This window comes from Panthera tigris, chromosome D3 (assembly GCF_018350195.1).
Source record: "Panthera tigris isolate Pti1 chromosome D3, P.tigris_Pti1_mat1.1, whole genome shotgun sequence".
In the NCBI taxonomy this organism is placed as follows: Eukaryota; Metazoa; Chordata; class Mammalia; order Carnivora; family Felidae; genus Panthera; species Panthera tigris.
Genome location: NC_056671.1, coordinates 1,004,735 through 1,029,500, shown reverse-complemented (window position 1 = coordinate 1,029,500; position 24,766 = coordinate 1,004,735). Strand labels below are relative to the sequence as shown.

The 24,766-nt window shown below is 65.7% G+C and overlaps 1 protein-coding gene across 2 annotated transcripts; it reads left to right on the top strand.

Moving 5' to 3' along the window:
* The first annotated feature begins 1,191 nt into the window (after positions 1-1,191).
* Positions 1,192-22,876, top strand: ULK1 (unc-51 like autophagy activating kinase 1). Of its 2 annotated transcripts, XM_042961601.1 has the most exons (28): positions 1,192-1,353; positions 1,709-1,801; positions 1,885-1,926; positions 9,866-9,898; positions 10,228-10,264; positions 10,968-11,141; positions 11,232-11,305; positions 11,524-11,625; positions 12,545-12,603; positions 12,688-12,770; positions 13,028-13,078; positions 13,335-13,423; positions 14,060-14,213; positions 15,006-15,066; positions 15,202-15,291; positions 15,844-15,966; positions 16,680-16,828; positions 16,953-17,039; positions 17,359-17,627; positions 18,143-18,336; positions 18,630-18,739; positions 18,834-18,977; positions 19,364-19,557; positions 19,640-19,812; positions 19,915-20,033; positions 20,241-20,398; positions 21,077-21,212; positions 21,293-22,876. In XM_042961601.1, the coding sequence occupies exons 1-28, from the start codon at positions 1,243-1,245 to the stop codon at positions 21,346-21,348; spliced, it is 3,165 nt and encodes a 1,054-aa protein (XP_042817535.1). In that variant the 5' UTR covers positions 1,192-1,242; the 3' UTR covers positions 21,349-22,876. The 2 variants fall into 2 exon arrangements, with proteins under 2 accessions (XP_042817535.1, XP_042817534.1); XM_042961600.1 differs by lacking the exons at positions 1,192-1,353; positions 9,866-9,898; positions 10,228-10,264 and adding an exon at positions 1,536-1,640 and having other exon boundaries at positions 21,293-22,875.
* The last annotated feature ends 1,890 nt before the right edge of the window (positions 22,877-24,766 follow it).

The window sequence follows — 24,766 nt, the reverse complement described above, 5'->3', positions numbered from 1 at the left end:
ACCTAATTTCTCTGGGCCTCAATGCTCTCATCTGTAAAATGGTGCTATAATAGCAAGTACCTCATGGAATCGTTGTAAGGAATACATGAATGAATATATACGGAAAGACTGGCTCATGGTCAGCCAGGGCTTAGCCACTATGCTATATATTACACATGCATATGTAACCTAGCACTATGTGGTACGTACAGGTACGTACGTATATGTGGTTGTCCACACGTGGAGGTCTGGTATACCCACCCCTTCCAGCGATTTTCTAAAATGACAACTAATAGCCCAGTTCACTGTTTTGCATGTTAATTATAAACTTTGGAGCACTTTACACCTAAGTAGACGTATATTTAGCGCTGTGTCTGAGAATCTGCTGTGTATTATCCCCATGAAATGATTTATCTAACCTTTCCCTCCGATTTCCTGTGTTTTGGTTCCTTTGGCAGACAATTTGTTATGAAACAATATGATTTAAAATGCATCACCTGTAAAGCAGCCCTTCTCTAAGAATTTGTCTTTTCTTTTTTTTGTACTAATTTTATTTCATTTTTATTATTTTTCAAGCTCTATGCCCAACGTGGTGCTTGAACTCATGACCCTGACAGCAAGAGTCACGTGCTCTACAGACTGAAACAGCCAAGTGACCCTCTAGGAATTTATTCAATGCAGCCCCTAGCCCAGGGGCTACACATGGCACGTCCAGCTATTAATGTGCCTGTGCAGACAGCAGGCAGCCGGCGAGGGACGTAGGGCACGGTCTCCCTTCCCCTTCCAAGTTCCCCCTGCAGCCCCCCAAGGGGCCAGTCCAGTGCTGGCTCCGCCCCGGGCCCGCTCAAGCCCCGCCCCCGCCAGGTCCCGCCCCGCCCCACCGTCCACTGAGCGCGGCCTCCTCGCCAGGCCCCGCCCCCACAAGGCGCCGCCCCGCCCCCAGTCCCGCAGCCCACTGAGCGCGGCCGCCCCGCCAGGCCCCGCCCCGTGTTCCACCTCTCGGAGCGCACTGCGCCTGCGCCGGCGTCTCAGGCTCAGAGGCCCGGCGGCCGCGGCTCTTTTGTTTCCCCGCCGGAGTCCGAGCCGGACCCCGAATCCGAGCCCGAGTCGGAGCCGGGGAGGGATCCTCATCAGCGGCCCGGGCTGCGAGCGCCCCCCCCGAGCGGCCTGCGGGGCTGGAGGCGGGCCCGGCCTGCCCGATGGGGCGCGCCCCCCGCCCGCCGCCCCCGGCCCGCGCCGCCGCCTGAGCCGCCCGCCCGCGCGATGGAGCCCGGCCGCGGCGGCCTGGAGGCCGTGGGCAAGTTCGAGTTCTCGCGCAAGGACCTGATAGGGCACGGCGCCTTCGCTGTGGTCTTCAAGGGGCGCCACCGGGAGGTGAGGGGCGCCGGCGGGCCCGGACCGAGGCCCGGCGAGGGGGAGACCCCTCCTCCCCCCCGCACACCTGGGACCCCCCCGTCCCCGCCCCACACCCCGCGACGCTCTTGTCCCCGCCCCACGCCCCCCGGGCCCCGCCCCAGACCCGCGGATTCTTAGGCCCACCCCACTCCACGGGCCCTTCATCCCCATCTCCACATCCGGGGCTCCCTCGCCCTTACGCCTCCCGGACACCTCATTCCGATCCCACACCGGGGGCCTCGCCACCGGCACCGGAATCCCCCCAGGTGCTTACCTGGCCTTCTATGGTTCTGGGATTCCCGGCCCCTGAGGAACCTTTGCGCTTGGTTTTCAGAAGCACGACCTGGAGGTCGCAGTCAAGTGCATCAACAAGAAGAATCTGGCCAAGTCCCAGACACTGCTGGGGAAGGAAATCAAGATCCTCAAGGTGAGCGGGTGTTAGAAGTGATAGGGGAAGGGGGTGCTGGGTGAGCCTGCCTTGGTCATAAGAAACTTGGGTTTCTGTCCTAGGAATTGAAACATGAAAACATCGTGGCTTTGTATGACTTCCAGGTAAGGCTCCAGGCTGCATTCTCGGTGGGGAGGGGGTACGCTACCCTCCCAGGCTGGCCTGGGCACAGCCCGGTCCTAGACCAGCCAAATGCTGGAGACCCTGGTCAGTGGTGGAAGGTTCCAGTCCGGTGTCTCATGTTGGGAGAAGGAGCTGAGCACCTGTGTGTATAGATCTCTGTCTGGCCTGCCCAGGACTACGGAGACTTGATTCTCCATTCTCGGCCCGGTTCTGGGCCCGGGCTTCTCAGGGCACGTTGGGAGGGCCCCACCGCCCCCGGCTGCCTGACTGCCACAGGCCCCAGGGAGCACCCCCGTTGGAGTTACTCTGACTGGCCCAGGTCTGGCTAGCTAGGGCACAGCCCTCAGGGGCTGTCCGGCCCTGTGGCCCTGACCATGGGTCCTGTCCTCGGCGTAGGCAGGCCCGGGGCAGGGCAGTCCCGCCGGCCTGGCCCACCTGTCGGGCCGGCTGGTTGTTTGTTGACATTGCTCCAGCGGCAGGGCATTGGCCAGTCTCTTCCTGCGTCAGGCTGGGGGAGGGGAGGGGCCGAGGGAGATTCCTTCTTGCTGGCAGTTGGGGCCAGACAGCCCAGGCCCGAGCAGCAGCGGCTGGGAGGCGGTCAGGCCCAGCGGGCTCAGGAGGCCTCAGCCGTGTTTCCTCACCGCCCCCAGGTCCCCAGGGCCCGAGGCGGGGCCCCGCTTCGGCGAGCGTCCAGGACCCTGGACACCCAGTTTGGGGACGGGGAACCTGAGGCCGCAGATCTGCGGGCCAAAGTGCTGACTAATGATTTTGAAACCTGTTTACGGAGGCCACGGGACCAGCCCCTGGCTGAGGGGAAGTTCCCAGCCCGGCTGTCTGTGTTTTGGTGGCCTCCTCCCTCCTCCCCTGCTCTCCCCCTCCCCCTTCAGAGCTGGGCCGTGGCCTTGGGGGCTGTGGCGTGACGTGAGGTGACGGGCAGGGCACGGGTCCAGTGTGACAGCAAGTACCTGGAAGCCGGGCACTGGGCACAGAGACACTGTGTCCCGGGGCCAGGAGAGCGGCCCCCCTGCCTTCTCCGCCTCACACCTTTCCTTGTCCCCCCCCCCCCCCCGCCTGGAGCCCCCGCCCTCCTTCCTTCCCCATCCCGGCTGCACCGCACACCTGCTTGTGGGCAACGCTTCTTCCTCTCTTGCTGGCAGTGAGTCAGCTCCCCTGCTTGGAGGAGGCGCTCGCTCGGAGGCCCGTGTGGCCCCCCCCACCCCCCGGGGCCTGGCCTCTGCCCTCACCCCCAGGGTGTGGGCTGGCCCTCTGAGTCCGTGGACTCCACTGAGACACACGGGACCCGAGAAAAAATGGGCTTTTAAAACTAGGTAAGAGATAACTTAGCTAAAAAAAAGATTATAAAGCGGACTTGGGAAAAGGCAACCCCTTTCCCTGTTGACCCCCGTCTTACCCCGGAGGCACCGCCTCCCCCATACTGGTTGTTTCTGGATCTCTCCAGGGACAGAAACGCGTTCTTACAAGCCCCTGTGCCACCACAGCGTCCACGTGCTGTGGGTATCTCAGGGAAGGATCTTTGTCACTCCACAGTGTCCCAATGTATGTGAGAAATTACACCCTTCTCCCAAGAAAATTCCCCCTGAACTCCTGCGAGGTTACTGACCCTAAGCTCACACGCTGAAGCTGGATGACCTACTTCAGTCCTGGCTCTGCCCCTTAAACTAGCTGTGGGTCCTTGGGCAAGCATCTTAACCCCTCTGGGCATCCATCTCTTGCTGTGTTAGAGACGATGGTGTTGTGCTCGCATCTGTGTGCACACTTGCTGTTCCAGTTGTGTCCGTGGGTGTTCCTTGCGGTCGCATTGGTACGATCGCCCCACATTGCAGGGCTGACTTTGCCCAACCCCAGCTGAGGGCACGGGTGTTTTTCCGGGATTCTGACATGTCAGCGGTGTGGGAGAGACTGGCCTTGCCCTCACTTCCGGCCACGTGTGTGTCTGTAAATGGGTTCCTGGACAGGAGTCCCTGGGTAAGGGGGGACACGTGCGTCTGGTTTGGGACAGTTGTCAGATTGCGGTCCCCAGAGGTGGGCCTGGACACGGTGCTGCATTCAGAAGGGCCGGTCTCCCCACATCCTTGCCAGGGGGGTGGTTATCAGACTTGCATCCTGGTGGAAAATGACATGTCCTTGTTTTTTCACTTGTCGTGAGTGAGGCTCAGCATCCCGACGAGTGTGTTAGGAAAACCACCTGTCCTACGCATGATCCCTGTTGGCCTTTAATCACTGAGGTTGGATGGCACTGTGGTTAACGACCGGCCGGCCCCCAGCCATATTGCCTTCCCTGAGCCCAGCTCCTCGATGTACTTTGTGTGACTTAGCTTGGACAGGCTCGTCAGCCTCTTGGTGTCTCAGTGTTACCGGTAAAATGGGACATAACAGCACACCTGCGTCGTAGAATGGTTGTGATGAGAACCTGGGTCAGTTTACATCAGGTGCCTAGATCTGTGGCTGCTGTATAACAGGTGCTATATAAATATTGATTTGTAGGAGCTCTTTATATATGAAGGAAAGCCCTTTTGTGATTGATTACATTCTCTCAGGTTGTAGTTTTGTTTGTGGTCCTTATGGAATAGGGACGTTTGTCAGGCTGATGTGGGTGGGGTGGGGGGGAGGGAGCTTTGGACTGTACTCTGTTCTGAGACACCGCTGACCATGCAGAGGCAGCTGCAGCCTGGCGCCTGGGGCCTTCCATTGAGGCCGCACCTGAGTGATCTATGGTATCTGGACGTGCTCTAGCCCGGGGAGGATGGCCGTTGCAGGAGTCAGGATATAGGACTGTGCCACCCGCCGGGACCAGCCTGCCCAGCATGCCCCAGGAAGAGGGCTGATGGCTACAGGCCTTGCCCTCCCAAGGCGGCTGGTTCCCACAGCTGGACGTGACTCACTCACCCAGGCCACCCAGCTGCAGACAGCCGTCCCACCTCCTGCTGACGTGTGGCCGGTAGGCACCTCTGTCCTGCTTTACTTTAGTGCCTTTCAGGACACTGCCAGTCCTCAGCCTTGCCATCTGCTCTCTGAGAGGCGCCAGGGCCCCGGGGGCAGGGTGCGGGCCTTGTGGGTGCCCCTTGGCATCAGCCCCCGAGGTTAGGGCCTGTGAGTAGGCCTGAGGGTCTGGGCAGTTCTGGAAATGCTTGCAAACTTGTGTTATTGCTGTTTTACCGGTTTTTTTTTTTTTTTTTTTTTTTTGACTTAAAATTGTGAAGCATAATACATCCTGGGCAGTAGGAAACTCAGATTATTATGCTTTATGCAGCATTGGGCAGGACTCCTAGGTGAGGTAAGAGATAGAGTGTGCTCGCCCCAGGGACCCGGCCCCCGAGCTTCTCCCTGCTGTGGGCCCCCGTGGCCCTGCCATTCGCAGGGACCCCTCTCTGCCTGTGTGCTCTCAGCGCCGCGCTGGCCGCCCGGTCGATGCCCTGGAGCACAGCTGCTGCTGGCACACGTGTGGCGTGTCCGTGGGCTCACTGGGTGTGCCGCGGCCAGGGCTTGGTGGTCTCCAGTGGTGTGTGTGCGCTCGGTGTTCTCCGGGGATCGGGCCGGCTCACGCCCCCCTGCCCTGAGTGTCCCCCGGCATTTCCGAGTGGGGGGCGGTCCCAGCGCCGGGAGGAAGGGAGGGGGGGCAGGTGCCTCCAGGGAGCTGCCCGCACACAATGGGCAGCTGGGGAGGCTCCCCGAGGAAGGAGGGGGGGCTGGGCATCCTTCCCTTCTGGTCGCTGTCTGGCAGAACCCCGGGGGCGGCTCTGTTCTGGCTCCCCCGGGCTTTGACCACCTTCCTGAGCGGGGACGGCTGGCCCCTGAGGAGGTAACTAGGTCAGTGCTGGCCCACCCACCTGGCCCAGCCCAGGCAGGGAGTTGGGATCCTATTAAGCAAAGCACCTTAGCGCCCCATGGCGGGGTGGCCTCCTACGTGCCTGGATGCCCGTGCCAGGCTGCTCAGGACGCCTGGCTTGGCTCCAGGGCCTGTGGGACCCTGGCAGGGGCGGGAGAGGGCTCTGTTTCGTCTCCTTTGCACCTCAGGCTGGGGACCCTCACCCCCTTTTTTGGGACTGCACAGGGAGGTAGTCAGGACTCAGTGTCCTGCTCAGCCCTGCCCACCCCAGCCACATGGGGCAGGGTTGCGGGACCCCTGTGTGTCCTGTTTCCTTCCCTCAGGTGGGCTGTGAGGTGGGCAGGACCTGCCTTGGCCTAGGGCGGCAGCTGGCCGCGGAGCAGTGAGGGCACCCGGGGTGGACATGGGGTCTGGCGGGCCCGTGCCTTGGCCACGTTTATGTTTCTTTCTTTTCTTTTCTTTCAAGTTTGGTTTTTTGGGGGGGGGGGGCGGGGAGAGAGAGAATGAGCAGGGGAGGGGCAGTGAGAAAGGGGGAGAGAGGATCAAAAGTGCGCTCCGTGCTGACAGAGAGCCTGGTGTGGGGCTTGAACTCACAAACTGGCTCAAGACCTGAGCTGAAGTTGGACCCTTAACCGATGGAGCCCTTCCCCCCGCCCCGGTGCCCCACGTTTATATTTCCGTATCAACGGGATAACGGGTCTCCCAGAACCAACCTGAAGATGAGAACACACCGGTAATTCGCACCTGCCTCCCCAGGAGGTGAGCTCTCTCTGGGACGTGGCAGTCATCTGCAGCCGCGGGCAGCGATCCCAGTCTTTTCAAGTGTGGGGCCCGAGTCTAGACTGACCCCAAGGAGGTGGCTTGGTGCCTGGAGCCTAGGTGGTCTCTGTTCACCCCCAGGGAGCTGGGGAAAGCCAAACTTAGCCTGTGTGGAGGCCAGCAGCAGTGGGACTCAAGGCAGGCGGCGCTGACCCCTCCCGGCCCGCCGACGGGCCCCCAGCAGTGCCTGGCCTGGACGGGGGCCTGGGCACGGAGCCTGTCTGCAGAAGGGCCCCCCTGGGGGCCGGGAAGCCTGCTGCCTGCACCATCTCCTGGTCCCTGTCAGGGCCAGCGACCGTGCCGCCGGGCTCTCCTGGGACCTGGCTTGGTGTTGGCCCAGAGGCAGGCTGAGAACGAGCTTCCAGGCCTGGGCGTGCTTCCGGGCCTCACCGGGGAAGTGGCCCGGCCTGCGCCAGCCAGTGCAGTTAGGGTGTCACAGGCCTCTGAGGGCCCACCTCCCAGGTGAGGGGACAGATTCCAGCAGGAAGGGGCTGGTCTGAAGCTGTCGTCTGTCCCAGGGTGGTGGGAGACTCCGATGTGGCTCTCCTGGGTCACGCGAGCCTGAATGCCCCACAGTGAGGTTGGCTTGGTGCCCCGCCCTGGGCCCCAGCCCTACTGTGCTCTCTCCCCGCCGGCCCTCTGTGCCCCCTGCCTGGGAGGGCCCGCTGGGGATGAGGCTGACTCCCGGCCAAGGGCAGAGGGACAAAGATCAGAGGGGGAGGAGGAACCTAGGCCTCACTCTGGCCTACCGCTCCCTGACTGTTCCCTGAGGCTCCGTGAGCCCCAGGAAGGCTTCAGAGTGGTCTCGGGAAAAGAGGCCTCCGGGGAGGCGACAAGCTGTGACCCGTGGGGATGGGGCATGCCTGGGGTGGGCAGTGGCCAGGGGACCCAGGGCCCGGGGGGTAGGGTCTTTGGAGGGAGGGCACCTGCCATGACAGTTGGACGCTTGCCCTGGCCGGGGTGTGGGGAAGGGTGGGAGTGGGGCCAAGGCCCTGTGCCGGTGTCCTAGGGTCTCAGGCACCGGGTGGACTCGTTGTGACTTCTGCTGAGGGGACCTTCTTTCCAGGGGAGGTAGTTGCGGGCTCTGGGGCACTCCCAGATTTGGAGAGGGGAGGTGGGCTGGCCAGGGGTCTGCACCTACTGCTCCCGCATAGCCTTGGCATTCCTGCCGGTCCTGATGGGTCACTCCCTGGGGACACCCGGGGGGAACCGATGCTGTGTCTCTGTATTGCCCGTCACTTTGGCCCTGCCTGTCCTCGGTCGGTGGGTGAGTTTGGGGCTGTTCTGAGAGCTGAAGGGGCCTGGGCCTGAGTCTCAGCTCTACCGCTCTGCTGTGTGGCCCGGGGCAGGGGACTTGGCTTCTCTGGGCCACTCAAGACCAGAGTGTTCACGGTGTCCCTGGAGCTCACTGGTCAGTAGTAACTGTGGAGCACGCCCGGCAGGCAGCGGAGGTGGCCACGGTCAGGGTGATGGCAGGCAGGGAGCAGGTGGCCTGAGTGATGCCATCTAGCCCCTCCCTCTGCCCTCTGCAGGGTCCTGTGCCTGGAAGCCTCCCACCCCTCCTGGCCGCCAGTCCCTGCCCACCTGGCTGCCTCCCTCCTGGTCTCCATGTCCCGTCCCGCCCCGTGTGTGTGCCTGAGACTCCCTGTAGTTGCCCAGGGTTATCTCTCCCTTGCAGCTGGCTTGGAAGGACCTGCCTGTGTGGAGAGCCCCGCCCTCCCAGTGACAGGCCTGGGAGCGAGGGGTGGAGCATGCTTGGAACAGGTCCCGAGGGGCTTCAGTGTTGGTCTCACTCTGCGGGTACAGCCCTGCTACCCAGCCGTCCCCCCAGGTTGTCCTTGCCCTGGACACACAGCCCTCCGTTGCAGCTCTGGGGGGGCTTCTCGTTTGGGGGTACTGACCTCAACGTGGGGTGTCACCCAGGACGGCAGCTTGTGTCCCTGCTCCGTGCCCACCTTGAGTCTGTGCTCAGGCCCCGACCCGGCCACAGGGGGGCCGAGCCAGGAGACCATTGTCCCACCAAGCGTGGGTGGGGGGCATCCCTGGGACCTGAGCAGGGGTGGGGGGGGGGGTGGCCCACTGCTGGAGGTCAGGCCTCTGGATCATTGTCAGGTTCCCCTCCCAGAGGCCACTAGAAATGTCCTTGGAGCCATTTCCCTGCCCCTTCCCCGGCACCCCTTCAGGCCTCCCCCCACAATGCTTGGAGGACTTCTGCCGGGTCACAGACTTGCCTCCCTGCACAGTGCGGGGGTGGGGAGTTGGGATTGTGTGTGGAGCAGAGAAAGGGCTTATGCTGTGGCTCCCCAGGCCCAGTGGTGTGCTGGCACCGAGGTCTGGGGGCCTTGCTGCTGGCTGGCAGAGCCCTGGCCTGGGGGAGAGCTGGGGACGGCTGTCTGGGGACAGCAGAGAGGTTAAGGGCCTGCCTGCTTGGCTGACCTGGCTTCTGGGGCCTTGTTACTTGGCTGTGACTTGGGGATCTCAGTGGCCGCATCCAGGTGGAGGCGTCCTGCCTGCGGACGAAGCCTCTGCTGGTGGCACGGGGCCCCGTGGGTGCCGGCTGTTGGGGTCGGTGGTGGGGGCCGTCTGTGCTGGCCTGGGCCTTGGGCTCCTCGGTCTCGTGGGGGTGGACCCCGCTGAGGATGGCAGCAGCGCCCGAGGCCACGGGTGGCTGAGAGCTGAGCCGGAGGCCGGCCTGTGCTGGGCTCAGTGGGCTGGCGCCGACCTCGTGTGTTGGCGTCTCCGGCGCTGGAATCAGGAGTGGCTTCTGAGGTTTGTGGGTCGAGGCCCTCGCACCCTGGCTGTGTCCTTCCTGGGGACCTGGGTGCTTCACTGGCTGGGTAGAACGTCAAGCTGAGCCCTGTTGAAACCTCAGGGCTGGGCCTGACCCTGATGTTGACAGTGACCTGGGCAGTTGAAGGTTGCCCCCCGCCCGCTCACCCACCCCCACCTCTCCCCGGACCCCAGCCTCCTGCCCCGACTTGGCACATGGAGTGCTCTGATTGGCTGCCACTCCTGTCATTCGAGCCCACGTGCAATGACCTCAGAATCGAAACCCCGCAGCCCTGGGGCCCACCAGGCCAGCTGTGCCCGTGCTCGCTGGCCTCTCGAGTGTAGCCCAGCTGGTGTTGAGGGCCTGGGTGCCGGGCGTCTGGGGCTCACTGAGGCCGAGGCGAGCTTCCTGGGGGACTGGTGGGGGGGGGGCCGGGTGGAGAGTGCTCCCCTCCACTTGTCATCGCCTCTTCTGTGTCCTGCAGGAAATGGCCAATTCCGTTTACCTGGTCATGGAGGTGAGTTCCTCCCGCAGGACCGGCTGTGAGGGCGGGGAGGCTGGACCCTGCTGGCTCCTGTACCTTGTCACCTGGGGGTTAGAAGCTGCTTGCACGTCTGTGGGCTTAGGCTTAGGGCCACTACGTCAGGAGCCCCGGCGGCCCTGGCAGGTGCCTGAGGGGCGGTAAAACGCCTCCAGTGACCTCTTCAGTATGGATCGTGAGGGCCGCCTGGCCCAGGAAGGAGGCCGGCAGCACGGGAGCGGGTGTAGGGTTGGGGGGAGGACGGGCGGGGCGGGGGGAGGGTCCGGCCGGACCGCTGACCGGGCTGTGCCACTGGTCTGTTGCAGTACTGTAACGGCGGGGACCTGGCGGACTATCTACACGGTGAGCGGACGCCCCGTGGCCGGGAGGGCCGCGCGCCCCGTCTCACCCCGGCCTCGCCTGCGAGGTGGCCTGATGTGAGCGAGGCCCCCGGGCTCGGTGGAGGTGGCGGGTCCCCTGGTCCCCGCGGCACTCGCCGGGGAAGACAGAAGGGGCGGTGGGCCCCCGCTGGGGGCACAGACGGGGTCGGAGCCGTCGGGAACAGCCTCGCGGGACAGATTCAGTCTGGAAGAGCCCCTCTTGAACGGGGCCCTAAGTGGTTTGTGGAGAGGCGTTGCCTTCCGGCGACCCCCACCCCCACCCCCGGCCCTACAGGGTCCCCGAAGTGCTCGGCCGGCTGGGCTGCAGGGCCCCAGCAAGGCCTGGCTTCCCACCCAGGGTGGTAGGCCGTCACCCACGCCCTCACCCTGGAGGGCAGGCCCTGGGGCTCAAGTGGTAACTGAGAAAGGGCATTAGGACGGCAGCACCTGGCGGCGGGTGGGGCGGTGGCACCGAGACCCCAAGGGGCTGGGCGGCCAATGGGGAGAAGATGCCGGCCCCCTGGAGGCGGTGAGCCCGACCCACCCCGGGTGAGTCACGGGGGGCCGCAGGAGGCACTGCGGATGCCCTGGAGGGCCCGGAGGGGCGCGGAGTGCTGGGGGGTGGGGGGGTGGGGGGGCAGCCCCTCCCCCTGGGCGCCTGGGTGAGCGCCCCCTTCTCCCTGCAGCCATGCGGACGCTGAGCGAGGACACCATCCGGCTCTTCCTGCAGCAGATCGCGGGCGCCATGCGCCTGCTCCACAGCAAGGGCATCATCCACCGCGACCTGAAACCCCAGAACATCCTGCTGTCTAACCCCGGCGGGCGCCGCGCCAACCCCAACAACATCCGCGTCAAGATCGGTGAGGCCGGGGCTGGCGGGGGCCCGGGGCGCCGCGCGGGGAGCCCGAGAGCTTCGGCCGCCCTGCTCACGCGCCCCTCCTCCCCCGCAGCCGACTTCGGTTTCGCCCGGTACCTGCAGAGCAACATGATGGCGGCCACGCTCTGCGGCTCTCCCATGTACATGGTAGGTGGGCCGCCGCCAGCCCCCGATGCCCCTGCCGCCCCTGCTGCCCCTGCGGGGCCCGGCTCCCTCCCGTGGCCGTGGCCTCCCCTCGGGTGGCGGCCTGAGCGGCTGTGCCGCTGTTTCCCACCACCCCCGTGGCAGTCGGGGCACACAGTCCGGTCACCAGGCACCACTTCTCCTCTTGCCCCCGGCGCCGACCCGGACCGTTGACCCCACAGGCCCCCGAAGTCATCATGTCGCAGCACTACGACGGGAAGGCCGACCTGTGGAGCATCGGCACCATCGTGTACCAGTGCCTGACGGGCAAGGCGCCCTTCCAGGTGAGTGAGCCTCAGCTCAGGCGGGGCCGGCTGCTGATTTGCACCCTGACGTTCCCCTCTGGGTCCCGGCTGGGCCGCCAAGGGCTGTTGCCCTGCAGCCTTCCCCCACGAGAGTGCGGCGCGGCCACGGTCACGTCAGGGCCACGGCTGGAGCGCGCGGGTTCCGGAGTGGTCCGTGTGCCCGCGTGTGTGTATGGGCCGAGTCTTGTGCCCTGCCCCCCTGCCCGGGCCAGTGTTGGCGTGATGTACTGTGTTGGCGTCAGGCCCCGGGGCGCTGGGCGCCGCATTTGGTAAGCGGCAGCCTGCTCGGCGGTGGGATTCCAGAGGGCGCGCTCAGGGCTCTGAGCCCACCAGGCCGGGCTGCAGATCCCGCAGGGATTTCACGGCCTGACCAGGCAGCTCTCGCTGTTGCCAGCTTGCCCCTCAGCCTTCTTTGACTGCCTGGTGACCCAGGCTGGCCTGCTGGCTCCCCGCACCCCTCCCTGTCCCTCGCCATCAGCCCCGGGAAGGTGGGGTGCTCTCTTGCTCTCGGCTGCGTGCTCGTCCTGGGCTCAGTGCCTGGCACCACAGTGGTGTGCAGTGGGCAAACAGACGACCACATACGTGCCGGCCAGCCGCTCCCCATGGGACACAGTGCCCCTGGGGAGGGGAAGGCTTATTCTGGGGTCCTTTCCAGGGTGGGGCTCCCAGAGTAGTTAATTTCAAGAAGCAGATCTCCAGTCATACCAGGGGCCTGGCCGCCTCGCTTCTGGCCCGCCTGACACTCCCCGTGTGGTCCCGGTGGTCCACGGCCTGGATGGGGGAGGAGGGGAGCCTGTCCCAGGAAGCCTGGAGGGCGTGTGGTGTTCGGACCAGGGCCCCGACTCTGGCCGGGGGACCTCCCAGGGGGCCTGGATGCTCACGCCGCCCTCCCTCCCAGGCCAGCAGCCCCCAGGACCTTCGCCTCTTCTACGAGAGGAGCAAGACCCTGGTGCCCACGTAAGTGCCCTCGCCTCCCCCCCCCCCCCCCGCCCCCGCCCCAGGTGGGCAGCCGCATCATGCTGTCTCCCGGCCCCGCCGCAGCATCCCCCGGGAGACGTCCGCCCCGTTGAGGCAGCTACTGCTGGCCCTGCTGCAGCGCAATCATAAGGACCGCATGGACTTCGGTGAGCGAGGGCCGTCCTGGCCGCGTGCCCCCCACCCTGGGCTCCCGGATGCCCACGGTCCCTGTCCCGGCAGCACGGGGCCGCGAAAAGCGCGGTTTTGCTGCGGGAAAGCCCCGGGCGGGTGGGGGGCCGGCCGCGACCGGGTCCGGGGTCCCAGAGGGAGTCTCAGGTGGCGCGGAGTTCCATCTTTCCTCCGGGGGCCCCTGGGGCCAGGGCTCTCAGACGCCTCACTCACTCACCCACCCTCCTTCCTGCAGACGAGTTCTTCCATCATCCTTTCCTTGACGCCAGTGCCACTGTGAAGAAGTGTGAGTCCCCCGGGGGCCTGGGGGCCCCCAAGGCCGTGGGGGGGCTCGCGCACAGCTGACTCCGTGCGGCAGGTTTAGAGGGATAGGAGCTGGGGCGCTGCCCTTGCCGCAAGGTGCCCGGGTCCTCTGGGTGGGCGACGGCGGGTTCCGCTCGGTGCGCTGGTAGCTGTGCGCCTGCTGCCGCTGGGCGGGCCTTGGCGGGCTGGGGAGGGAGGGGTGGGGACGGTGCCCGCGCGCTGACCTGTGCCCTCGCCAGCCCCCCCCGTGCCCGTGCCCTCGTACCCGAGCTCCGGGTCCGGCAGCAGCTCCAGCAGCAGCTCCACCTCGCACCTGGCCTCCCCCCCGGTGAGTCGGCCGCGGGGGGCCCGACCCCGGGGTTTGGGGCGCGTGGGTGTCACACTGGGGTCAGAACGGCACCGGGACGCTTGCCTTTATTTCCGTGGCTTTGTCTGATCCGCTCACACAAGGCGCGCCGGACACGTTCTGATGACGGAACGTCGGAGCGTGAGAAGCTGCCAAAAATCCCTTTTAGCCCCTCCCCCCAGCCCTCGCCTCCCAGAGGCTGACCCGCTAGGTGTGGGTCCGTGTTCCTCAGGGCCTCCGTGAGCGCTGGTGTGCGCTCACGGGAACGGGGGCAGGGAGGCCCTGAGTCCTGGGGACCGCCGGGGAGTCCCCGGCGCCTCGGCACGGGGGCGGGGCCGTGCCGGAGGCAGACTTCGACGCTTTATGATAGTGAGCGCGCACGGCCTCCCTTTCAGGCCTTTGCGGGCTCGTGGAGCAGCGGGGGCAGGACTGTGTGTCACTGAAACAGGGTCTCCCCAGGAGCTCCGTGCCAGCTGGGGGCACAGCGTTTCAGAAACCGATGGGAGAAGGGGTGCCCCTGGGGAGGAGAGCGGATCGTCCCCTCCCCCGGCGCCCAGCAGCCCCTTTTCCACCCGGGCCCTGGGGCCGGGTCTCAGTGGCCTCCCCTCTGACCCGCAGTCCCTCGGGGACATGCAGCAGCCGCTACAGAGGACACTGACGTCCCCGGCCGACGCTGCTGGCTTCCTGCACGGCTCCCGGGGCTCCGGTGGCAGCAGCAAGGACTCGTCCTGCGACACAGATGACTTTGTCATGGTCCCGGCCCAGTTTCCAGGTCGGGGGCCAGGGTTTGCTTCATTGTGAGCCTGCGTGCGTGTGCTCGCGACGCTCTCTCTGCCTGTGGGCCCTCAGGGTGGGTTCTGGGAGCCGTACTGCGTCGGCCAGGCAACAGTCCAAGCCAAGTCCTGCCGGTCACCAGTGGGTGGTGCGGACCGAGTGCCTGTGCTCAGGCCCTGCCCTCCCCCCCCACCCGCCACGCAGAGCACCTGCTCGCAGGAGGGAGCTGCCAGCGCAGTCTGAGCACAGGCAGGGCTCAGGCCTCTGGGACAGGCCCGGCCCCTCCCTAAGCCCGCTCCGGGGGTCCCGGTGTCCTCTCATGCCCCTGGACGTTGACACTTCCCTTTTGCTGCCCCTGGCCATCTCATGACTTGGGTCAGTCAGACAACGGGCCCACGCTGGGCGAGGCGAGGAGGACCGTTGGAGAGGTTGATGGGGCAGATGCGGGACCCAGGGTGCCAGAGGAGGGCTTAGGCCTGGACTGGGAGCCGGGGGCGCCCGGCCTGGGCTTGGCTGAAGGCCGGGGTATGCACAGAGCACCCAGGGTCTCCCTCGAGAGCCCCGAGGTCCAGTCAGGTAAAGGGAGTCCCCGGTGCACATCACAGGGGGACCTGGGAGCATGGCTTCCTCCCCCACTTTGTCTCACGAAGCCGCCCTTCCTGGAGCCTCCAGCCACTACTCCCTGGCATTGAGTGTGGGGTCACCCGGGAGCCGGGGTGGGTGAGGTGGCCCAGGGGGGTGGAATGCACACCTGTCCTGATGCCCAGCCTGCCCCGTCTCCCACCCGCAGGTGACCTGGTGGCCGAGGTGGCTGGAGTCAAGCCCCCACTGGACAGCCTGATGTGTAGCGGGTAAGCCCCCTGCCCTGCCCTGCCCCCTAACCGTTTTGGGACACGGACGTGCTGGCTCCGGCCGGTTGTCCTTCTGCCCTGCCCGGGTCCAGTCGGCCTGAGGTGTGTCCCGCCTATGTGCTCTGTCCCCACCAGGAGCTCACTGGTGGCCTCGGCTGGCCCGGAGAGCCGTGGCCGGACCCCTTCTCCTTCCCCACCCTGCAGCAGCTCTCCAAGCCCCTCCGGGTGAGCAGAGGCTGGGGTGGCGCAGCGTTGGGAGTGGCCCAGAGGCACGGTTAGGGCCTCCAGCCCAGGTCTGGCTTTGCAGACAGCACTTGAGTCTGGAGGTCCTGTCTCAGTTCGGGCCTCGAGGACACTGGGCTTCTCATGGGTGGTGGCCCACGGGACGGGGCTGTGGTCGGAGGGATGTAGACCCGGGAGCGGGGAGCTGTGGGGACTGCTAGGGACCAGTGTGGCCACCACCCCGTCCCCATCCTGCAGGGCTGGGTGGGCTTGGGTTCCTAGAGCCCAGGTCGGGAGCAGGCCCAGCCTCACTGTCCTTTGCCTGGCCTTTTTCCACACGTCCCAGTGGCTGGTCCCATCCAGAAGCCCCTTGGGCACAATGTGCATGGGGTGGGGTGTGAACAGTTTCTGCTGCCTGAATGGTGGCAGTGCTGGGCACATGCAGAGGTGGGGAAGCAGGTGGCCTGGGTGGCCTCTGCCCCAGGATGTTTGCGCCTGGGGTTCGACCCGGTGCACTGTCTCCCTCGGCCGCCCCCCTGCCTCTCCCTACCACAGCCGGGCCGGCGCGTTCAGCAGCAGGTGCGGCGGGTCTGTCCCCATCCCAGTGCCCACGCAGGTGCATAATTACCAGCGCATCGAGCAGAATCTGCAGTCACCCACCCGGTACCAGACCGCACGGTGAGTCTAGTCACCCCTCACCACCCACCTCTGTGATTACAGGGGCTCCCCCTAGCGGCAAGGATCCCACTACAGGGTTTTCTCACACGCACAGGTGTGCAGGCTGTGCACTGTGTGACTCTCACCGTCACAACTTACGTTGTGGACATGCAGGTATCCTACATTTATTGGGACAGCTTTCCGGCAGATATCACTATCTCCTGTTTTGTCTTAGAAAGACCGAGATGGAGCGCGTAGGTGAGCAGGAGAGAGGACCAGAGGGAGAGAGAGTGAGAACCCCAGTATCTGCTCAGTGCAGAGCCCGACCTGGGGCTCGGTCTCACGGCCCTGGGATCATGGCCTGAGCCGAAATCGAGAGGTGGATACTCAACCGACTGAGCCACCCAGGTGCCCCTACAAGACCCGATACTGATTTCTCACTAACTCCAGTGAGCACAACAGGAGAAGGCCTTTCTTTTGTAATTCCCAGAAGGCCCTGTGGGCCAGTGTCGTCCCGGCAGGGACTGTGACCTCAGGCGTGAGGATGCCCCCAGGAAACACGGGGTCTCCACTCCCTAGTTATCGCTGTAGGCAGGAGGGTGAGGGGTCCAGTCCTCCCAAAGGCTCCTGGTGAGGCCTGTTATTTGAGTGGAGGAGGACGAGCCATCTGGCCTGGCCGTGACCCTCGCTGCACGTGGCTGGGGGCCTCACCTCATGCCTGCTCGTGCCCCCAGGTCCTCTGCCATCCGCAGGTCGGGCAGCACCAGCCCCCTGGGCTTTGCCCGGGCCAGTCCGTCGCCCCCGTCCCACGCCGAGCACGGAGCTGCCCTGGCCAGAAAGCTTTCCCTGGGCGGGGGCCGGCCCTACACACCATCTCCACAAGGTGAACCTGGGCGCCCTGGCGGAGGATCCTGAAGCGGGCCGGGCATCTCCCCGGGCTGGGGGGGGGCGGTGGGGAGACTGGCTCTCTGTCAGGGCGTGACCCTGGCGATCCCTCTCTCCTCAAGCTGGAATCATCCCCGAGCGGCCGGGCTGGAGCGGGGCGCCCTCCCCACAGGCACCCGAGGTGCGGGGCGGGAGATCCCCTCGTCCAGGTAGGTGCGGCCCTGGCCCAGGGGCAGGAGGGCAGAGCCGGCGCGGGCCGCCTCCCTTCTTACAGTTAGGGGAAGGCGGGAGCCCCGCCAGACGGTTTTCACCATCTCAAGCTCAAGCCTGGAGACCGTACAGGAGCACTCGGGGATTCGGTCTGTGCGCCCACCACACGGTCTGCCTTGTGCACCGTCGGAGCAGTGAGGGTGGAGGGGATAGTTAAGATTGAGGGCCTCACGTACACGCTCCTGCTTGGTGGTGGCGTGTGCCCGGCTGGGTGGCCCCCTCATGGCAGTGACCGGGTCTTGTCCCGTCCCGTCCCAGGCTCCTCTGTGCCCGAGCACTCTCCCCATGCCGCCGGGCTGGGCTGCCGCCTGCACAGCGCTCCCAACCTGTCTGACCTGCACGTTGTCCGCCCTAAGTTGCCCAAGCCCCCCACGGACCCGCTGGGGGCCGCGTTTGGCCACCCCCAGTCCAGCCCCCCGCAGCCGTCCCATGTGCTGCAGTCCTGCCGGCCCCTGCGAGGCTCGCCCAAGCTGCCTGACTTCCTGCAGCGGAACCCCTTGCCCCCCATCCTGGGCTCCCCCACCAAGGTAATGGGGCCCGGAGCTCGGTGGGGACAGGGAGGCGGGGAGGGGCCGGTCCCGGGAAGACCTCAGAGGGTGGCTCTGTACTGAGGACCTCTTCCCGTGCACCTGCACAGGCCGTCAGCGCCCTGCCTGGCAGGGTTCCCAGGGGACGGGGCCTGGGAACGGGGAGCTTTGGGCCCAGAAATGTGAAAGGTGCCACACGTGCTCCGGGACTGCTCTGGGCAAACTACTCACCTCAGCCCTTGCCGCAGTTCCTTCCTCTGTGAGGTGCGGCCAGGCCCTGTAGGCACGGCCGCGGGGGGTCCTAGGGGCGTGCGCGTGCGTGGAGGCGCGGCCACGGGAGGGGGGGGGGCGGTCCTAGGGACGTGCGCGTGCACGCGCGTAGAGGGTGTTGCGCTTCCTCCCGCACGTGCCGGTCTTGTGTCTGCGGTGCAGACCCGGGGGTGGAGGCCGCGTGGGTTCTGGGCCGCTGGTGCCCTCTCGACGGCCCTTCTCTGCACCCTGTCTGCGCCTCCTAGGCTGTGCCTGCCTTCGACTTCCCCAAGACCCCCAGCTCCCAGAACCTGCTGACGCTCCTGGCCCGGCAGGGCGTAGTCATGACACCGCCTCGGAACCGGACGCTGCCTGATCTGTCAGAGGCCGGACCGTTCCAGGGGCAGCAGCTGGGCCCTGGCTTGCGGCCCCCCGAGGACACCAAGAGCCCCTTTGGCAGGTGTGCGGGAGGGACTCCTGCCGTCGCGTTCTCTCTGGGGAGGGAGGAGAGGCCGAGTAGGCCTGTGTGTGGGGAGCGGCCTGCTCTGCAGCTCTTCCCCTGTGACCCTTTCTGAGTCTCACTCTGCGCGTCCGTCCGGTGGGGGACGCTGCCTGCTCCAGGGTGGGTGGAAGACCGCAGGGCCAGCATACGTGCAACCAGTGCTGCGTGCGGTCTGGATGCGGTAGGCTGCGCTCAGGCCCTGGCTGGGCAAGGACCCACAGGCCGGCTCATCCCCGCTGCTCACCCCGCAGGTCCCTCAGTACCGGGCGCCTCACCGATCTGCTCCTTAAGGCTGCGTTCGGGACCCAGGTCCCTGACTCGGGGAGCACGGACAGCCTGCAGGAGAAGCCTATGGAGATCGGTGGGTGGGCGGGGGCTGGGCGGGGGCTGCCCCGCGGTGGGGGTGGAGGCAGGGCGCCCGCAGCAGGGCCCGGAGCGCGGCTTCTCTCTTGCAGCGCCCTCTGCTGGCCTCGGAGGGACCCTGCACGCCGGAGCCCGTGCTGGGGGCGCCAGCAGCCCATCTCCCGTGGTGTTTACCGTGGGCTCGCCCCCCAGTGGGACCACGCCGCCCCAGGGCCCCCGTGCCAGGATGTTCTCAGGTGAGGACCGCGTGGTGAGCCTTCAGGCTGCAGGGGGAGAGTGGTCCACGCGGATGGGTCAGGACGGGTCGGGAAGCCTGAGGTGCTGACGTCCTCACACGAGGGGCAGGGATAATGCCCACAGCACCCGCCTGTGCGGTGCTCTGGGCGCGCGAGCCCCGGGCCACGCGGACGCCCCCAGCTCTGGCTCCTGGACTGGGGCGGGGGGAGGGGGGCGCCGCCTGCAGCAGGGGCAGGAGCCAGGGTGGACGGAGTTCCCGAATGTGAACTGAGGCCAGCAGCCGGAGGGAGGGGCGCCCGGTCGGGGTTGGGAGGGGTCTGGCGGGGAGTTGTGGGGAGCGCGTCCTGCATGCGGGAGTGTCACAGCTGGGTCCCTGTCCCCACAGTGGGCTCCTCCGGCTCCCTGGGTTCAGCTGGCTCCTCCTCTGCCCGTCACCTGGCTCCTGGAGCCTGCAGCGAGGTGGCCCCGGAGGTCCCGGCCCCCGGCCACTGCCGCAGCTTCGCCGATCCCGTCACCGCCAACCTGGAGGGGGCTGTGACCTTCGAGGCCCCCGACCTCCCCGAGGAGACGCTGATGGAGGTGAGCCCCGCGTGCGGCAGGCCCACGGACGGCGGGGCCGGGGTGGGTCGCAGCCCCCACTTAGCTGCCCGCTTCCCCCCAGCAAGAGCACACCGAGATTCTGCACGGCCTGCGCTTCACTCTCGTCTTCGTCCAGCACGTCCTGGAGATCGCGGCCCTGCGGGGCAGCGCCGGCGAGGCGGCCGGGGGCCCCGACTTCCAGCTGCAGGAGAGCGTGGTGGCCGACCAGATCAGCCTGCTGAGCCGGGAGTGGGGGTGGGTGTGCCTGGCGGGGCCTGGGGTTGGGGGAGTGGGGGAGGCGGCCTGGGGGCCGGGGTCTCCGAGCCCGAGCCGCCTGACGCGGGTGCTGCCCTCCAGCTTCGCGGAACAGCTGGTGCTCTACCTGAAGGTGGCCGAGCTGCTGTCCTCGGGCCTGCAGACCGCCATCGACCAGATCCGGGCCGGCAAGCTGTGCCTGTCATCCACCGTGAAGCAGGGTGAGTGCTGGAGGCCAGAGACTGGGCATGTGAGGGTCTGGGAGGGCCGGGGAAATCCCTGGACAGAGAGGCCAGGTGGAGATGGGTGGGAGGGGGTCACCTGGGAGCAGCAGGGGTGGGGGGGGGGGCGGGGAGGTGGGACGACGGCAGCCCCGGGGGTGGCCTGAGCTGACGGTGGCGGTGCCCGTTCCCCTCCCCTGCCCACAGTGGTGCGGAAGCTCAATGAGCTGTACAAGGCCAGCGTGGTGTCCTGCCAGGGCCTGAGCCTGCGCCTGCAACGCTTCTTCCTGGACAAGCAGCGGCTCCTGGACCGCATCCAGAGCGTCACTGCCGAGAAGCTCATCTTCAGCCACGCGGTGCAGACGGTAGGGCGGGTGGGGCGGGCGACGGCAGCGTGGGGGCCGGGTGGGGCATGAGTCGGGGCTGGGCTGGCGCCCTCCGGGCCCGGTCTGGCGCCGGGAGCCCGCCTGGCTTTTGGCCCCAGTGCCGGGGCTCTGCAGCCCAGGGGGCATCCCTGGCCACACCCCTCCGCGAGAGTGACTCCGTTTCCCCAACTGTGAAGCCAGAGGCCTGGTTCTCAAGCTTCTTGGTGGGTGAGTGTTGTCCGGGAGAAGCCGCTGCGGGCAGCCGCGGGAGCCTGGGCCTTCTCTGCTTCCGCGGCTTTGGGGTCTTTCTGCCTCCAAAGAATGGGCTCCGAGGAGGCGGCGGTTCCTGCGAGAACGTGTTTGTGTAGCATAAGTGCGCACAGGTCTGGGGAACTTGGCCTCCCCCTCCCAAGCGGTGACCGCTGGTGAGTTAGGCCATCGCAGGCAGTAGTGAGCACGCCTGCCGAGGGGGCGCCCTGCCCGCCAGCGCCGGCCTTCTTGGGGCGGGGTTGGCCGGCTGGTGGCGCGGGGCTACGCGGGCCCGTCTGGGCCCCCGAGTGGCACCAGCAGCCCTCACGGCGTGCCCCCGGTGCGCGTGCCAGATGGTCCTGGGGACCGCCAGGCCCGGTGTAGGGCTGCCAGGGCAGCTGGGCTGAGCCCCCCGCTTCCCCGGAGCAGGTGCAGTCGGCCGCCCTGGACGAGATGTTCCACCGTCGGGAGGACTGCGTCCAGCGCTACCACAAGGCTCTGCTGCTCATGGAGGGGCTGCAGCACCTCCTCGCCGACCAGGCGGACGTGGAGAGCGTTGCCAAGTGTGAGTGCCGCAGGCCAGCCCCGGAGGGGCGGGGAGAGGCGGGCAGCTCGGGTCCCCTGACGGCGTCTCCGTCACCGCAGGCAAGCTGTGCATCGAGCGGAGGCTGTCCGCGCTGCTGACCGGCATCTGTGCCTGACCGTGGGGTGCCCGAGGGGCCGGATCTCCTGCCGATCCCACAGGCTCGGGGGCGGCCAGCTGGCCGGGCTTGAAGGGACAAGCCTGCGGCCTCGGTGCTGCTCGCTGGCGTCGGGAGAAGGTCGGGGGCTCCCGCAGAGCCAGGCCTCGAGCTGCGCGTCCACGTCCTGAGCTCTGCCGCGGTAGGCTTCGGCGTGCTGGGAAGGCCCCGGGCAACCCCAGTCCAGGCCGGGGCCCCCGCCTCGCAGGTTAGCAGAGCTCTCCCGGCCAGCAGTCACGACTTCCCTTGGCCGCCTCGCTGGCAGCGGGGGCGCGTGTGGCCGGACCGCCGGGCGGCCCCGATGCCCACCGCCGCGCGGAGGACGAGCAGAGGCCCCGAGACCGCTCTACCCAGGAAAAGGTGCGGCCCCCTGGTCCCCCTCCTTCCCCAAGACCACCCACCCAGCTTTGTGAATCACGGAGCACTTTATGCAGGCGGCCCTGGAGCAGGACTGCCCGCCAAGTCCCGCGTGTTGCTGCGGGGCGCGTGTATATACCTATATACATATATACATATATACATAGTCGTGCGAGCGTGTGCGAGCGTGTGCGCTGTGCCTGCTGCCGGGACCCTCTCGGGGAGACACAGACCTCTTATTTAAATGTTCTTGTAGGGACAGACAGTACGAAGCACCGAGCTTTCTGAACCCAGGACAGACGTTGAAGTCTATTCCACTTTACTCCTGAAATGTGTCTTATTTTTCTGCAGCTCTTTTTTTTTTAACAGAAGAAGACAATTTGTAGTTTGTTTTGGAAGGGTGGGGCAGGACGGGCGGGTCCTGGTATTGCGCGTGCGGCGCACACACGTGGGTGGAGGTAGGAGGTGTCTGTCAGGGTGGCCCCCGCCCTGCCCCCCCCCGCCGTCCCCACCCCACCTGACCAGGGGCTGTTTTGTGCAAAGTCTCCCATCCAGCTTTCACGGTGGGTTTTGATGCCAAAGTCGTGTGTGGAGCTCCCCCACCCCCACCCCCACCCCAGGCTGGGTCCTGGCTGCCACTGGGGAGCCCGGGGGTCTTCCTGGCCTGCCCGGCCCTGCCTCGCCCCCCCTCGTCTATATCCTGGAGAGGGCAGAGGAAGCCTGCCGGAGTCCAGGCACCCTGGGTGAGGGGTTTAATGTCTTACATCAAGACACAGACATCTTTGTGTTTCTTTCTTTGCAATACTTGAAATATTGCCACTGTGCTTGGACTTAGAACCAGCCCCGCGACTTGTTCCTCACTGCACGGAACGTGTTCGTATTTATTGCTTTATGGTCGGCTGAGATCCAGGCCACCGGGACGCTGGGGCCACGGGAGGGGACTCGTGGGCGCCCACGCGGGCTGCCAGCGGATCTTGTTCTTTACGAGACAGCACCTGACTCTTGGTCTACTTTAAAAGGAGTTTTGTGTGACCCCCCCCCCCCCCATTTGCATTAAATTGTGTAATACCGATTTAAGGAAATAAACCTTTGGAACTGAGTGGGTGTAGCTGACGGTTGATGTGTCACCATCTCTAGTTTGTGTCACACACCGCGTTCCGGGTGGCCTTCAGGAGCACAGGAGTCTGGCCCTGCATGTGCTGGCTGCTGGGCTCAGCCTGGGGCACAGACCCCCAGGGCTCAGGTGTGCAGATGGGAGTTTGAGGCTGTGTCCATCCCCCGGGCACCAGGGCCGCCTGTCCTCGTCCCTGAGGGGGTCCGGGAGGGGGTGCGGGTTGTGAGGGGAACCCGCGCTGGACTGCTCCCTCTCCGGCGCTCTGATTCCGCCCTGATTCCGGCTGTGCTGTGGTTGGTTGCTTTTCCTTTACGGCTGCTGACCTTCGGCATCATTTCATGTGCTCGATGGGCCGCTCTTAGGATTGCATTTTTAAAGCTACAGCTGTTCTTGTGACTTAAAAATACCTCGTTACCGAAAAGGCTAACCGCAATAAGACATGAAAGCTTGTGGGGAGGTGGTGTCAGAGGCAGCAGAAGGTGGGGCCTGGAGGCCCGGGCCCGGAGGCTCCCTGCAGACCCGGCGGTGCTGGTGGGGAAGGGGGCGGGCTGGCGGGACCCATCCGCTCTGTGGGGCTCCTGGTATGTCAGTAACAGGAAGGAACGCCCAGGGGATTAGGACAGTCATGGCATTTTGTTGCTAAATTAGCAGACTTCAGAGTGCCCACACTCCCCACCAGCCCTCCCTCCGTTTCTCTGATTGTCCACACCTTGGGTGGGTGGGGGACGTGTGGACCTACGAGGACACACGCCATCTCCCTGGGGCCGTAGTATACGTTAGGGCCCACTTGCTGCCGTCCGTCTGTGGGTCGGACAGATGAACGATGATGTGTATCCACCACCACAGCATCACACAGAGCAGCCTCACTGCCCCCTGACCCTCTGTTCTGCCCATTCCCTCCCCCCAGCCCCGGCAAACCCGGTCATTTCACTGCTGCCATAGTTTTGAGTTTTCTAGAATGTCCTGGAGTTGAAATCACATAGCCTGCAGCCTTTTCGGACTGGTTTCTTCCATTTAGTGATGCACGTCTAAAGTTTCTTCACGTCTTCATGGCTCACTTCCTTCTAGCTCTGAATGTGACTCCGTTGTCTGGATGGATCACTTTATCCAGTTCCAAGTTTTAGCAGTTATAGCTAAAACTGCTATAAACATCCCCTGTGCAAGAACCTGGTGGGAAGGGGCGGGCCCAGGAGGGCTCGTCCTGGCGTGCAGCAACTCTGCGGGAAGGACTGGCTCCTTTCCGTCCTGGGACCTCACGTGTCCCTGCACGTTCCAGGCACATGCACAGGGGCCCTTGGCCAGGAGGACCAGGCTCAGGCTAGCCACCGGAGCTGGTGGGGTCCGAGGAGGGAGCCGGTATGGTGGTCTGCTCCCCACACAGTGCATTGCAGGGAGCCTCTCACCTGACCTGTCACGGTGTGCACCTTCTGCCTGCTTCGCTCCTACCGGGACCCCTGGGCAGGCTCAAGGAAGGAACAGGTGCCTCCATCCTTCCCACCCGATGGCCTGGCTGGGGGCGCGCCGGGGGGCTCCTCAGGGGCTGCAGGGGGCACAGCCTGGGGTCTTGGGCCTGCCCCTGAGACAGACCTCCACCTGGTCTGGGTCTCCGTTCCAGCACTGAGAGCCCTTGGCTCACGTGTGGCAGGGAGGCACAGCCTGCAGCCTCTGCATCCAGCCCTGCCAGGTCTCGGTTGGGTTAGTCCTGGACTCCTGCGGATGCCCTCCACCTGGGGCTGCATGGCCATCTCCTCGGTGGTGAGGGCCAGGGTGGGGCCTGTGCCCTCAGAGCTGCTAGAGCAGGGAGGGAGCATTCCCTGCAGAGGGCATCTGTGGGAGGAGGGTAGGGGTGCCCCCTGCAAAGACAGCCCAATGCTTCCTAAAGCTGCTGAGCCACAGAGTTCCCTCCGT

Excerpts from the sequence above, each read along its gene's own strand:
- ULK1 (XM_042961601.1), top strand. The coding sequence starts at position 1,243 with ATGGAGCCCGGCCGCGGCGGCCTGGAGGCCGTGGGCAAGTTCGAGTTC. Across the intron at positions 11,626-12,544 it reads CGGGCAAGGCGCCCTTCCAG|GCCAGCAGCCCCCAGGACCT; the intron begins GTGAGTGAGCCT and ends CCTCCCTCCCAG. Across the intron at positions 17,040-17,358 it reads CGGGAGATCCCCTCGTCCAG|GCTCCTCTGTGCCCGAGCAC; the intron begins GTAGGTGCGGCC and ends GTCCCGTCCCAG.